The sequence below is a fragment of the Hydra vulgaris genome, chromosome 08, assembly GCF_038396675.1.
Source record: "Hydra vulgaris chromosome 08, alternate assembly HydraT2T_AEP".
NCBI lineage: Eukaryota > Metazoa > Cnidaria > Hydrozoa > Anthoathecata > Hydridae > Hydra > Hydra vulgaris.
This window is the reverse complement of record NC_088927.1, coordinates 25,461,410-25,477,500: the sequence shown is the minus strand read 5'-3', so window position 1 is coordinate 25,477,500 and position 16,091 is coordinate 25,461,410. Positions and strand designations below refer to the sequence as shown.

General features: G+C 28.0%; 1 protein-coding gene across 2 annotated transcripts in view; it reads right to left on the bottom strand.

The window, feature by feature from the left end:
* Nucleotides 1-16,091, bottom strand: part of LOC101235974 (unconventional myosin-XV) — a 116,584-nt gene that overhangs the window by 83,875 nt on the left and 16,618 nt on the right. For both annotated transcript variants that reach the window (XM_065803313.1, XM_065803314.1), the window contains exons 8-13: nt 14,777-14,880; nt 14,588-14,651; nt 14,120-14,233; nt 7,600-7,683; nt 7,188-7,265; nt 63-140 (exon numbers count right to left, since the gene is read on the bottom strand). In XM_065803313.1, the coding sequence (XP_065659385.1) occupies nt 63-140; nt 7,188-7,265; nt 7,600-7,683; nt 14,120-14,233; nt 14,588-14,651; nt 14,777-14,880 (522 nt within the window). The remainder of the gene's footprint in view (nt 1-62; nt 141-7,187; nt 7,266-7,599; nt 7,684-14,119; nt 14,234-14,587; nt 14,652-14,776; nt 14,881-16,091) is intronic.

The window sequence follows — 16,091 nt, the reverse complement described above, 5'->3', positions numbered from 1 at the left end:
TTTGAATCTTTAAAAAGCTTAAGTAACAATAACTATGAAAATAAAAAAATTAAAAAACTTACCACATCAACCTGTAGAAGTTTTGATATAAAATCTACTTCTACATTATTCATTATGACTGCTGCTTCTTCTCCATTTCTCTGGGGAAAAAATTTATATAAATTGGAATCAACTATGAAGTATTATAATGATACGATAAAAATAAATATACATATACCTTTAAAATATATATATGTCTACTACAGCATATACATACATTTAAATATATATATATACATATATATATATATTTAAAAATATATATATATATATATATATATATATATATATATATATATATACAATCCTCGGAATTAGGAAAAATGAGGTCAGCAATAATTTGCCAACCTCAATCTTTTTGTGGTCGGCATCAGGTCGGCAAAAATTATTTGATACAAAGGTCTAACCATAAAACATTACAACGAGGTCGGCAATTTTTTGCCGATCTCAAATACTTTCAGGGCGGCAGTTAGGTTGGCATTGCCGAATGCCAACCCTAATTCCGAGGGTTGTATATATATATATATATATATATATATATATATATATATATATATATATATATATATATATATATATATATATATATATTATATATATATATATATATGTAAATTATGTTAGTGTATTTTACAAATAAAGTGCTCAATTTTCTTAAAGAACAGAGCAATAATAAATTAGTAAAAAACACTTATCTAACTTTTTTCTTCAACTTGAAGTTTTCACTATTGCTGTACTCTTCCTGATGATCCAGCAATGGTGAAACTTCAAGTTGAAGAAAAATTTAGATAAGTGTTTTTTACTAATTTATATATATATATATATATATATATATATATATATATATATATATATACATATACATATATATATATATATATATATATATATATATATATATATGTATATATATATATACATATATATATATATATATATATATATATATATATATATATATATATATATATATATATATATATATATATATATATATATATATATATATATTAGAGCCGGATTAACATATAAGCACTTAACCAAGTATGGTGCCCTAAGCACTTAACCAAGTATGGTGCCCAAATATAACCAACCAATAGCTGAAAGTGAAAGTTGCTGTGCAACATTAACATTTATTAAAATACTATATACTTATGCTATAATCTATACATCACACTGTCACACATCATGTAACTATGATGATGTAAGTTGTAAACAACATGTATGAGTTTGATGTAAACAGTTACAAAACTACTACACTACTAGTAACTGTTATAATTTTTATAAATCAGACATTTTGTTTCCTAGACTTTGAAAGTGCAAAATCGTTGATTACATTGTCAAAGTCAACTGAAGTAAGAATATCTGCCTTGATGCAGAGTAGAGACAGAGAGTCCAATCTCTTCTGCTTCATTGTTGTTCTACATGGGTTTTTGAGTCTCTTAAGCTGTGAAAAGAATTGCTCAGCAGAAAAATTTGTTAGCATGAAGGTAAGGAAAATAAAAAGTGCAATATCCAGGTTTAGAAAAACAATACAATGTTTATCTCAAACAATAACATCATACAGTTCCGCATAAGTGAAATCACTTTTTGTTACCCTAAAACTTTGAGCTGAGGTACTTATTAAACTGCAGCAGTTCTCCAATGATGTTCATGCTGAGATCTTCCTGGTAAAAGCTGAACAAGGTATGACAGCTTTTAGAATACTCTTCTTCGCTTAACTGTAGGTTATTGATGAATGAAAACTGTGCTGACACATCTTTGTAAACTTTACTCCTTTTTACCATTTCAGTCGTCAGTTTGTCAATTATGCTGTAGAATGTAAACACTCTAAATGTATCCCTGGCATTTATGTCTTCCAAAGCATCAACTGCTAAACCATCATCAGCTTGCTTTCTTCTTCTCCTGATACAATTCTTCGATTGCTTATTGTCAATATCTGGTAGTATTTCTTTGGCAGTCTTCTCATATTTATCAAAGTGGTTCCTCATGTTAGTCAGATAAACTGCCAAGTTCTGATAGAGATTTATGCACTCTGCCAGATTAAGTTCTTTGTGCTGCAGTATGTTCTTGCAGTACTTGTTTTATGAAAATGTTGCAGTATGTTCTGCCAAATTATCAGCATCAACACAAACTCCAATTCCATCATTTTATTAGTTAAACTTGTTGCCTCTCGCACAGTGTCACCTATCTGTGACTGGTCGTCAGCAATGCTCTCTAGTGCATCAACTATTTCTGAGAAAGATTCCAGAATAGCACTAGTTGCAGCTAAGTGTGCTTCCCATCGAGTATCTGAAAGGGGTTTTAAAACCTTATCTTTTACATGAGATTTCATCCCACCTGTGCATAGATGCAGATAAAAATGTGTATAGATTCTGAACGATTGGGAAAAAAGTTACAGCATTCAGGCAGCAATCAACAGCACTGCGACCTACAAGATAAAGGAAATAAGCTGCACACGGAAAGAAAACTGCATACTAATTCTTTTCTAACAGTTTCTGCTGCATGTCTTTGTAGAAACCAGACATATTTGCAGCGTTGTCGTACGACTGTCTTTGACACTTTGAAAAATCTATTCCACATACTTCACACATGTACTGCAACACATCATTTGCCATGTTTTCACCGGTGTAACTTTTTAATAAAAAAAAATTGAGAAATCTTTCTAATGGTTTATCATCTGCTGGACATGCATATCTGAAAATAATACTAAGTTGATTTACATGAGATAAATCAGGTGTAGAAACCACTGATAAGATAAAGTAACCGGCATTCTTTACTTCATTCAAAATAGCTAATCTCACTTTGCTACTCATGAGATGAATAATTTCATCACAGATTGTCTTTGAAAGGTAAGATGGAATTCCCTTCCCAGCATTGCCGTATCTGGCAATGTGATCAGCCAAAAACCGGTCATATTGTGATTTAGTTCTTGTATTCCCAGAAAATTGTCATTGTCAGTTGACCCAAACATTTCATGGGATCCTCGAAAAAGGTTAGCCTCTTTTAGCTAAAGTTTTCACAACAAACACAATGTGCTTTAAAACATTACGCCAGTAATCTTGTTCTCTTTGCTCCTGTTCATCAAAACTTTGAGTCAAACCTGTATTCTGTCTTCTGATTAAATACATAAGTATCACTTCTGTATGAACAGGACTTTTCCCATGTTGTTCTATGACAACAGGATTTCTCCAGTCATTGAACCCTTGTGCAGCAAATCGACTTGAGCATGGTCTTGGTGAAAGAAGTTTGCATACAAAAAAGTACAGAGATCCTGTTGACCGAGAGTAAAGAAGCCATTCACAAATGTTTGTCTCACCATTAGGCATCTTGTGATAAAATGTTCATTAGGGAATACACAAACCGATTTATGAAATGGTCCACAATAATGTTGACAGTCTGATGATCCTTTGTCTATCCAATATGCCATACCATCATTGTCAAAATCCTGCCTGTTACCAGGATTATAACCTCTATTGCAGTTACTACTGGATTTTTGTGATGTCACTAATATGCAAGTAGTCGCCAGCTTGTCATTGTCATCATCTCCTGACACATTCACAGACTTATTCACAGTAAGACGTTGATTCATTAACTTCACTTTGACCTGGTATTGTTATTGCATCCGAAGTAACAGAGTCATCGCCTGCTGCTGCTACTGCTATAAAATTATCAGAATGTGCAGCATTATTGTCCATATTTAGCGACAATGTAGATTTCAAATTTCTTTGAAAGAATGAAGTCAGTTTTGGCATTTTTTGAACAACAGCTTCAGCCTTATGTTTCATTTCTTCTGCTTGTTTTCGTTTCTGTGCCCCACTTAATTGTTGACGCTTCATTATTAATTTTAAACTTCTCTTAATTTTAATTTTAAAATAACTTGGTTACAATATGGAAAAATTGAGATAACACATACATACATTTTAAGGTGGTCCTATACTTTTAAACACAAAATTTTCAAAATGCATTCATATTTTATGATTTTTAGATAAGATATAGCATTTCATATTTAAAACAAAGTAAAGAAAAAAACATTAAAAAAAAATTTTTTTAATAAAGATTTTGGGTACATGGACCCTAAATATAAACTACAGACTGCGATAAATAGCTAATAATGGTATGATCATGAAATTCTTACAGCTCTTTAATAACAGATGGCTGCACTCACCCTACCAAAATGAAATAATTTAACAAATTATTTATGATTTTATAAGGAAACTGGTTTTAGGGCTAAAAAAAAACCAAAAAAGGTTTCGAATGGATGCTTAATTTTTGGAATCGCTTAACTAACATGAATTATTTTGGTAAGGTGAATTTATATATATAAGTAATAAACAACACCTGAAAATTTCAACACAATCAGGCAAACCAATCACAAGATATTTATCGCAGCATGCAAAAAACTCATACTTTGAGAAAAACACAAAAAAAGATTTTTCATTAGAAAAATAAAAAATATACAGTCGTCCCCCGGTTAACGAACTTAATTCGGAGTACGAACTAGTTCGTTATCCGAAAAGTTCGTTAACCGAAACGCATTTTCCCATAGGCCGCCATTAAAAAATTTTTAATTGGTGGATTTTGCCGAAATAATGGGGGAAAAAATTCAAAAAATTGTCCAACTTGATAAATAAAATAGGCAAAGGTGAAATGATTGAAACCTGAGATTTATGCACTTTTAAAAATTTAAACAAATTGAAATTGTGCATGAAAATTGCTTGTCAAAGTTTTAGAAAAAACTAAAAATTGAACATGAACATTGCTTATCAAAAAATGGTTGATTTATTCACACCAAACTCCTTAGACAGGTCACTTTGGTTTTCACCTTTTTGCACTCTTTGAATGATTGTCTTTTTCTCTTCAAGAGTGAAAACTTTTCTGCTTTTTTTCGCAGGGTTCGACATTTTGAAAAATCGCAAAATCGAAAAAATCGCAAGTGGGAAAAAAACCTAGAAAAAAGCACAAAAATGCATGAAAAATATTAGTGAAACAAGAAAAGAAAAAAATGAAACAACAAAAGCACACCCAGCACAACCATTCACCTCCCAGGCTTCCATGACACTCACAAAACTGAGGGGGAAATGCTGGACGGCGCGCCCGACCTTCACGCGCGTGTGCACGCCATTTGGCGGTCCCGGTTCGTTAACCGAGTTCCGGTTCGTTAACCGGGGGAGGATTTTGGGCAAACTTTCGGTTCGTTAACCGAAAGTTCGCTAACAGGGGGGTTCGTTAATCGGGGGACGACTGTATACAGAAAATTATAGCAAAACAATAAAACTTGAATTATAGCAACTTGAATTAAAAATAACAACATCAAAACAAAACTTCAACATTGAAAACAAAAATATCAGCTCCTGCATTAATGTCATAATCATTTTGTTGTATCGGTATGTTAACATATCGAAATTCGTCTGCTGCATTTTTCATTTTCACATCAGCTACAATTTGGTATATGCTATGAATTTTATCTTGAATATTATTAAATGATTTTATATTCATGGAGGACGTAAGATCATTAGACCACAAAACTTTTCTAAAGTAGAATGACTTTTTCCTATCTCTCTCATAGCAACGACAGTTCTATAATTTATTTCAAATGGTGACATTCCTGAACCTTACTTTTCAACATCTTTGCTGGAATAAAAAGACTGTTTCCATTCGTAAGTAGGTGTTATACAAAAAAATTTAAAAAAAATAGCCAATCCTTTCTTTTTTGATAAACCAGTTGAGATTTCAATTCCAATTTAAATAATAATTGATTTTAAAATGTCTGTTTCAATAAATATAAAATATAAATTATTAATAATTCATTTAAATTATTAATTTGTACATTACTATTAATACTGGATTGTGATTTTAGATTTTGTGTAAGTAAAATTAGTGATTTCCAATTGAGAAGTCAAACTATTTGTATTGCATACTGATAATACTGGAGAAAACTGATTTCCTCTAAAATATATATTTTTAAATATACTGCTACCACCTGATTTCCTTCTTAGATTTGAATCATATTTTCTCTTTCCCATAATAAAAAATGCACTGAGGAACGAAAAATATATATATGCATATAAAAAGTCAACACGCTGCATAAGGGTTCAATGACTGGAGAAATCCTGTTGTCATAGAACAACATGGGAAAAGTCCTGTTCATACAGAAGTGATACTTATGTATTTTATATTTATTAATTACTTATGTATAAACATCGCAGATCTATATTGAAATATATAATTGATATATGATAAAATGCAAGATGAAATGCGAGATATATGGTAAAACAAACTGATACATAACCATTTATTAAGATTTGGATTTTAATAAACCTCATATTTTCAAATAAGGTAAGCTGTCAGATTTTTAAAACCATGAAAATAAAAAATTTAATTTTGAATAAAAGTTTAATTTTATTCAATTTTTTTATTTTTTTTATTTTTTATTTTAAATAAAAAAATTTCACAAGTTAATTTACATTGACATTTTTCAAATAATAGAAAAATAACAAAATAAAGGCATTTCAAGTCAGAGTTAACTTCTCTTAACTTTCGCCTAAAAGAAAGTCTATTATAGCAGCAGGATCTGAGACTATTTTTTTTTTTTAATTTAAATTCACCTCTCAAAGACCATGAAGGCCACTACAGTCAAGGAGGCTACTAAAGTTGAGGTTACAGCCCTTCTCAACTACATAACTCAAAAACACAAACCTTGACAAACAATGCCGAGAAACAAGGTTATACTAGATTATGTGTTGACCTGACTTGACCTAAATGATTTCTTGATTTCTAAACATATAACTGGAATGAAAAACTGCAACATATAACTAAATAATTTTACCTATTAATATATACCTTTAAATTTAGCTATATTTATTTTTATGATAACATGTAGAAAATTTAATATCTATTCAACAGATCTATTTTGTTACAAGTTAAACATTAGGTTAAAACAGTAATAAACAAACAAATTTAGACACTATTTAATTTTTTATTCTATAACCTTTTTTATTTTTGTCAAAAACTCATTTTAAAAAATGTGAAAACACTTTATTGTGTTGTGTACTGTATTGTGCTATTACTTGAGGTGTACAACATAAAAAGTGAAATGAAAAATAACAATGAAAATTTTAATAAAGATACTTGTATTAAATACTTACTTGGGTTCTTCCAAAATAAATATTTCCAATATGCAATATGGCTGATAACAAACAAAATATTCCATGTCTTTCTTCTGACTAAAAAATTTAAAAACAAGAAATAAAACAAAATGAATAAATTTTTAAAACTAAACCATGTTTTTTTAATTTTCAGGGTTTTTTTTTTTTTTTTTTTTTTCACAAGTGTGTATAAGTATGCAGTTGTGTGTGCAAGGTAAACTAAGTAAAATGTATTTATGCACATATTCATTCATTTAAGTATGTATTTATGTATGTACTCATACATGTATACATACATATATATTACTATTATCATTACACTACATATATAATTCTTAAAAAATAATTGTCATATAATTACTAGATAATAATGAAATTCAAAATAAAATGACTGGCAGAAACAAAAACTAACATTTATTCCAAGGACTTCCATAGAAGCAATAACATTTTGAAAATCTTGCATGTCATTTTTAGAAACAATTTTTGAACTTGCACCCTAAAAAGAATTTATCCTTTTTTAAAACTTATAACAATTGGAAAAAATAAACAAATCAGTAACAAAAAATAGTGATGATGCAATAAAAAATTAACCACTTTTTAGTAAGCCCTACAATGTCTTAACAAATCAATGTGAAGGTGCAATTATGCAGTAACAAATCAATGTAAAAGTGCAATTATGCAGCATCAAATCAATGTAAAATTGCAGTTATGCAGTAACAAATCAATGTAAAAGTGCAATTATGCAGTAACAAATCAATGTAAAAGTGCAACTATGCAGTAACAAATCAATGTAAAAATGCAACTATGCAGTAACAAATCAATGAAAAAGTGCAATTATGCAGTATCAAATCAATGTAAAAGTGCAATTATGCATTAACAAATGAATGTAAAAGTTCAGTTTTGCAGTAACAAATCAATGTAATAATACAGTTATTCAGCAAATAAATGCAGTTAAGTTTCAAAAGTTTTAATTGTAGCAGTTTTGACCAGTTTTGAAGCTGGCACTAAAACCAAAACCAAAGGTCATTAGAAACAGTTATATATCAACAAAGCTGAAATAATATATCTAATTGCAAACAAAGTTGATTAGAATAAAAATGAAAAGCTTTGAAAATTTATTTTGAAGAAAATTATTCATTATGAAAATTTTATAAAAATTTTATTTTCCCTAAAGCAGAAAGTACCCTAAAATATTTTAACAGTATCAAATAGTCTTTGAAAATTATAATAAATGGTTTTTATATAAAAGTGAATTTGAATCCAAAAGCAAATAAATTTTAAAAAATTAGCCAGAAAGATCATGGAAACCATATTTGGGGGTATAAGAAAGATCATTTAAACAAAAGTTTATTAAAAATAAATAAAACCAAAAAAAACATTTAGATTTTACATATAAAGTCTTTTAAAGTTTAGTACGCTTTTTTTCTAAACTTTTAACTTTACTGTTTATAACATTTAATGTTTATAACAGTAATTATGCTAAATGATGAGTCTTGTAGTGCTAGAGCAGTTGACAAGAAACAAAACACAAATCAAAGAGTGAAGAGAGAAAGTTAAATCTTTAACATATGTCCTGTGGTACCATGTTCAATTGATGGCTGCTGCAAGGATTTCCGCTTAGGAGCTTTGTTTATCATAACTTATGTTGCAGAATTTAGAGGTTAGGAGAGATATAATCAAATTCATTTATGAACAGTGATTGATTGTTGCCAACAAGGCTGCAAGGTTGCTTAAATTGGTAGTTATAAATAGATTTATAAAGAAAGAAAATGGTTGACAAAAAACTTAAAAACTGTAAATTTTATGAGTAAGGAAACTTTATTAAGCATGAAGAAATAGTTTTAGTAAGGAAATACAATTTTGCTGAATAAAAAAACATAAGTTTTATAATTGGTTGGATATAGTTGTTTTAAAATAATTATTGTTTGTAATTGACAGTTTGTATTGATTGCCATACAAGTATCAAAAAGGAACAAGTCAACATTAAAAAAAAACTTTTCAATACATCAATGTCAGGACTACAAACTGTAGAAAATGACAGAGTGATTGGATGTCTAACAATGAATTAACTTATTTCTATACGATGACAGGAAGATTGTGGTTAATATACTTATAAAAGTAACTCTGCTTTATGGAAAGATAATAAGATCAAATCCATATATGTTAGAAAAAATTGTTAGAAAAAAATGTTAGAAAAAAATGTCAGAAAAAAATGTTAGAAAAAATGTTAGAAATATTCCAGAAATCTCTAGAACTTCTGAAATAAAATACGAGATTTATTAACTCAAGAATAATGGACCTTAACATTAGAATAGAAGCAAAAAAGTGTGATGGTAGGGTGAATCTGAAATAGAAAAAGTATGAGATAAAGGTTTTAGTGAGATTATAGCATTGTTTGTACCAGCTAAAGGAAAATACTAAGAAAACTGGGGCCAGAGACAAGACACAAATCAAAGAGTTAATTTAAGTGATTAGAGTTATCTGGAAAAACAGTTTAACAAAATTAACTGAATAAGAAAGGAAAAATTTTCAAAACTAGAAATAGAGCCAAGCCATTTAGTTTGCCATCAATCACAATCATATTACAGATGGATAAAGAGAGAAAACTTTACCAATTCTATTAAAATTTGATCAGAAATAAAGTTTAAAAAGTGCAGCTTTAGAAAAAAGAGTAATTTAATAAGCAATTTTATGCTTACTTATTTTCACACTTTGTTGAACCATCCAAGCTTACAATTATAAACCTTAATTCCTAATTTCTTCCACATATCAACTTTCCATTCAGTATTTACTTTTGTATTGTCATATAGGGTTTCTACTACTTTTCTTATACTTTTTCAGCCAGTTAACTAGACAGCCTGCAAACAGCAGCAGGAAAAAAGGGTAAAAGGTTACTACATCTGTCCAACAACATCTGTGGAGCAATCCAAGATAATCTGTGTATTTTTTTCCAAGATTATCTGTATGTTTCTTTTACTCTAATAGCATCAGTCCAATATCATCTGAAAATTCAACAACCCCAAACAACATCTTTAGAAAGATGTAACTACATCTGGTAATTTTTTCCAAGTCCAATAACATCTGGAAGAATTTTCTCCAGATGTAGTTACATCTGAAAAAATTTATATATGTAACTACATCTGGTTAAAGTAATGCATTATTAGTTAATATTTTTTTCCAGATCTAATTACATCTGAAAAAAATCGTATATGTAACTACATCTGATTAAAATAATGCATTTTTAGTTAATTTTTTTTTTTCCGATGTAGTTACATCTGAAAAAATTTCTATATGTAATAACATCTTGTTAAAATAATGCATTTTCACTTAATTCATCTTAAAATCTACAGATGTAGTTGCACAGATGTTATTACACTTTGATAATTCAGAAGATGTAACTACATCTGAAATATTCATTTAATTTTTGCACAGATGTTATTAGACATCAATGAAATTTCAGATGTTGTTGGACAGATGTTATTATATCTCATTATATTTACAGATGTTGTTGGACAGATGTTATTAGACATAGCAAAAACTGATGTTGTTACCCTGACCCAAAAAAGTGAAACAGATATCTGTGAAAAAAAAAAGTGAAAATATCTACCTCTAAATTCCACACATATTTTTATTTTCTTTTTTAAATATTTTTGGCATTAAAAATACAAGAGACCTCATCAATTTCAAGAACTTTATTAAATGTATTAACTAGTGATGTACCGATTAATCGGCATCGGCTTAATCAGCCACTTTTTGTACAATCGGAATAGGTATCGGCCTTTTTTTATTAATTTACCGATATGCATTACCAATAGCATTTTAATACTTTTATCCTGCATTTTGATAATAATTAATAATAAATAATCTAAACTTTATGCATCGCTTAGAATTTTTAGAAAAATTGTTTATTTTGACTTTGTTTACAGGCAAGCATTGCTATCTATATTTTTAAATGATTGTTATTTAGATATCTAAACTACTAATAAGGTAATAAAGTTGCAGAATCAAATATATATTTAGAATGGCAGCAGCTTTGTTTGGAAAAGATATTCCAATAAAATCACGCAGCTGGGTGTGGAAATATTTTACTATTTCTCCTGAAGATGCTTCAATTGTAATATGTAGCCTATGCAAAATGAAGATTACAAGAGGTAACAAAGAAAAAAAATCTAAGTCTTTTAACATAATAAATATGTTGTCTCATATTAATACAAAACATAAAGAAATAGCAAGCAAAGAGTTGAAACTTAATGAAGAAGAAAACAAAAGGAGAGCAGAAAGTGAACAAAACGTATTCAAGAAAATCAAGTCAACTCATGCAAGTTGCTCAAAACAGTCTCAACAAACTTTGTTTCAAACAATTGAGAGAAAAAAGCCCTGGGACATTAATGATCACAGGTCTAAATTAATTAGTAAATATATTGAAGAAATGACTGCAGTTGATATTCAACCTTTTTCTATAGTAGAAGACATCAGATTTCAAAGATTGTTAAACCATTTATGTCCTAACTATTGCATTCCAATTAGAAAATACATTAAAAACTCTGTTTTCCAAAATATATACAACAAGGTCAGACAAAAGGTCCAAAAAGAAATAAATGATGCTTCATATATTTCATTTACAACTGATGGATGGGCATCTACCAACAGAAAATGCTCATTTCTTAGCCTGACAGCTCATTGGTTAACTAATGAATTTCATCAAAAATCAGCAATTCTTCGAGTTTGTCAACTCAATGTATCGCATACTGCCAAAAATATAAGTGAAGCAATTCCAAATTCAAAGGTACATTTAGTTGCTAGAGACAATGCAGCTAATATGGTAGCTGGCGTAAGAGAGGCAGGTTACAACAGTTTGCCATGTTTTTTACACACTTTGCAACTTGTGTTAAATGATGCTGTATTTGCCCAGATATACATTAAAAATATATCAACAACTTGTAAAAACATAGTAACCCATTTTAATCATTCGCCATCTTCTTTTGAAGCTTATCAAAAATATCAAACTAGTTATCAAGTGCCAGAAAATAGGTTCAAACAAGACATAACAACAAGATGGAATAGTCAATATTTTATGTTTGAAAGAATTTTTGAACAAAAGCGTGCTTTGATCCCATTTTGTTGTGATAATGACAACTCTAAACTAAAGTCACTGGAAAACAATGAATGGATTATTTTAGAAAAATTACTACGACTATTAAAAATGATTAATGATATAACAAATTTGTTAAGTGAGCGTGAAGCAATTGCATCTGCTATAATTCCAACTATACAAGTTATAAAAACCATGCTGGTTCAAGCTGAAAAGTCTCCCTTGTTTTTAGGATTAGGGACAACTTTAAAAGAATGTAAAAAATCAGCGAATGAAAGATTTGAAAAATATCTCAATGACAAAATTCTCATTTTAGCCACATTTTTAGATCCGAGGTATAAAAATAATAGAAGCTGATTACTTATAACTTCAAGCAATTAGCTCCAATAGCTCAGAAGTATTTATCATGCCCTCCATCTTCGGTTGAAAGTGAACGGTTGTTCAGTTGTGGAGGACAAGTTTTTTCTTCAAGACGAAATAGGTTAACTCCAGAAACAGGAGAAATGCTTATGTTTTTACATTACAATATTCGTATACACAATTTTAAATACTAAACATTGTGACAACTGCTATCGATGCTTTCTTCAGAATCTTAAAGTTATTATTTTTTTTGGTATTTCATTTTGAAGTCTCTTATTTTATTTTATTTTGAGAATATATATATGTATATATCTATCTATCTATATATATATCTATCTATCTATCTATATATATATATATATATATATATATATATATATATATATATATGTTTATATATATATATATATATATATATATATATATATATATATATATATACATATATATATATATTTATAGAGGGTTTTTTTTATTTGCTTTTTATAAAGAGGTTAAAATTCTAAGTAAACTGCTTATCATAATATTTTCTTTTGAAAATTGAAATAAAATACGTTCCTCTAAAATTGTATTTTTTTTTTTAAAAAGATTTCTTTTCATAGTAAAAAAAATAAGAAATGTATATTTTTTTAACTGAGTTTTTCTAACATCTTTTAAAGTAATTGTTTGGCTCTGATTTGGGTCCAAGTATTTGTTTACCAGTACGGATTCCATGAAAAAATTTACCTGATTCAAAGTTCTATGGCTTTGTATCTTCAAAACTTTAATAATTAGTTAATTCATCGGTATTGGCATCGGCCAAAAAAGTGTTATCGATACATCACTAGTATTAACCAATCCGCTGCTAACTTCTCTAGATTCTAGTAGTAGATAGAATCTAGAGAAGTTATAATATTTGTTCATAACTAGCTGTGGCACATTAATAAGAGTTCTGGCTCAGAACTAAGAGGACGGTTTGATGCCATCTCCGGTCAGATAAATGGCATTGGTAAGGAAAGAGGCGTGAACTTTCTAATTAAATGATTTCTTGTTAAATGCTTATGCATTGCTATGTGATAAGACCATAAGGACAATGTTTAGTCTATGTCAATGTTTATTCTATTATAAACTGTTACAATGTTTATAGGTTATTTAACTAAAATATTATTATATTTTTATTGAAGTAATTTAAACTTATTTTAATTATAAACAATTTTCTTAAACAAAACATTTGCCAAGTTTATAAGAATAACCTAAAAAGTTTAGAACAACTTCTTCACTAATGTTACTTTTAAAACAAGAAATACAAAACTACAACATTTTTAAATTAAAAAAAAAAAAAACCTAAATTGTATGATGTTCGTCTTGCAAAAGTATAAAACTAACAATAGTAATATTATTAAATTGAGTGCATAAACCAAGAAAAGCTGTATGTATGTATGTATATAGGTAGGTAGTATATCTGTATATTGCTTTAGCAACACCGTATTAAACCCCATACCTGATTTAAGTAAAAGAAAAGATCAGGTTTATCAAGGCCCATAGCTTCTTGGTCTTCCATAGGTAAACCTGCAAGCATTTCATAAAAAATATGAAAGTTTCTATCTCCAGGATGCTAAAATTTAATAAAAATATATAGCTATGATCAAATATAACAAAATATTATTTTTTTTTTTTTTTTTAAAAAACAAAAAATATTATTTAAAAGTATTTGTAGTTATCCTAACCTAATAGTTCGCACTTTATAAAAATATTTTTAATACTTCTTTCTAATTTTCTTACTTCCTAATGTATATATTTTATATTTCTTTTCTAATTTTCTAAAAGTCTTTCTATTAATATTACATTATGTTTAATGTAGTCACAAGGTAAGTATAACAAAACAAGCTGAACAAAACAATTCATAATTAAAAAAAAACACATAAGATAATAAAATAAATGTACAAAAAAAAAAAACGAATTAACTTACCTGATATGCTATTCTTGATTTTTCTAGTAAGAAAATAGAAATTACTGCACCAGAAATCCTTCCACTAAAAATTTCAAAAAAAAATTTGTATTAAAACTATAAAAGTTTCACATTTTTAAAAATGCCTAAAATATAAAACATACTTTTCATAAAATATAAAACATACTTTTCATATAATATAAAACATACTTTTCATATAATATTTCAATATACTTTCCAAACCGACTAGAGTTATCATTAACTACTGTTTTTGCATTTCCAAATGATTGCAACAATGAAAAACTTTCTAAAATCTAAAATAAAATTAAACAAAAAATTAATATGTAGGAAAAAAGGAATGAATGGTTTTCAGAAATTATTTAGATTAGCTGAATACACAATATTATATATATACATATATATATATATATATATATATATATATATATATATATATATATATATATATATATACATATATATATATATATATATATATATATATACATATATATACATATACATATATATATATTTATATATATACATATATATATATATGTACACATTATTATTGATGACATCATACAGGCACATAGGGACTTTAATTAATTTAGAGGGATTGGGCACTATATAGGTGTAAAAGACTTTTATTATGGCAAAATAATTATTTTTTCTTTTTTTCTGAAAAACTGCTTAGATTTATTTCAGCAATTTAAAACTTGAACTTTAAAAAACATATTAGGATGGAGCCAACCTGCAAAAGTAACTGTAACTAAGTATTATATCAACATCTTATGAATTACTCTTAGATGTTTGTTGCACGAACCATTTGTCATTTGTTGTTATGAATTCAAACTATAAAGCAATATTAATGATGCGGTTGTTTAAACAAACGTCTGGTTGCTGTTGTATAAACAAGCCTGCATTATACATATGTGATAAAATGTGAACTTTATCACATATATTTAACATTACATCACATATAACTACATTGTGTATACATAGAACAGATAAGGTTCCCTAAACATGGTAAATAAACATACTTTAAGAAAATAAAATTATGGTACAATACCCCTAACACCCCTAATTTATTTGTGGGTAAAAGTAGGAGAAGGTCATAATCTTTAAATGGCAATCTCCCTAGCAACAGTATCACAGTAAAAATACTCAGTCCTGATCTGTAAAACAAAGTTAGGATTATTATTATCATCTGATTATAAAAAGTATCAACTCTACAATAATTTCATAAAGAAATAACATAATAGAAACCCATCCATATTAAACAAGTGCAAAACAAAATCAGGAAGAGTATCTGGTTATAAAAAAGTTCAACTTCACAACAAGTTCAAAACTTGAACTCTACAATGTCATATTAAGTAAGGAAATAACATAATGGAAACCCATCTAAACTAAACAAGAGCAAAACCATAGAAATTAAACTTTAAAAAGAGCTAGTGATTTAAAGGTTGTTTAAATTTTAAAGGTAAATGATTAACTTTGAAAAATAATGAAAATAATACAA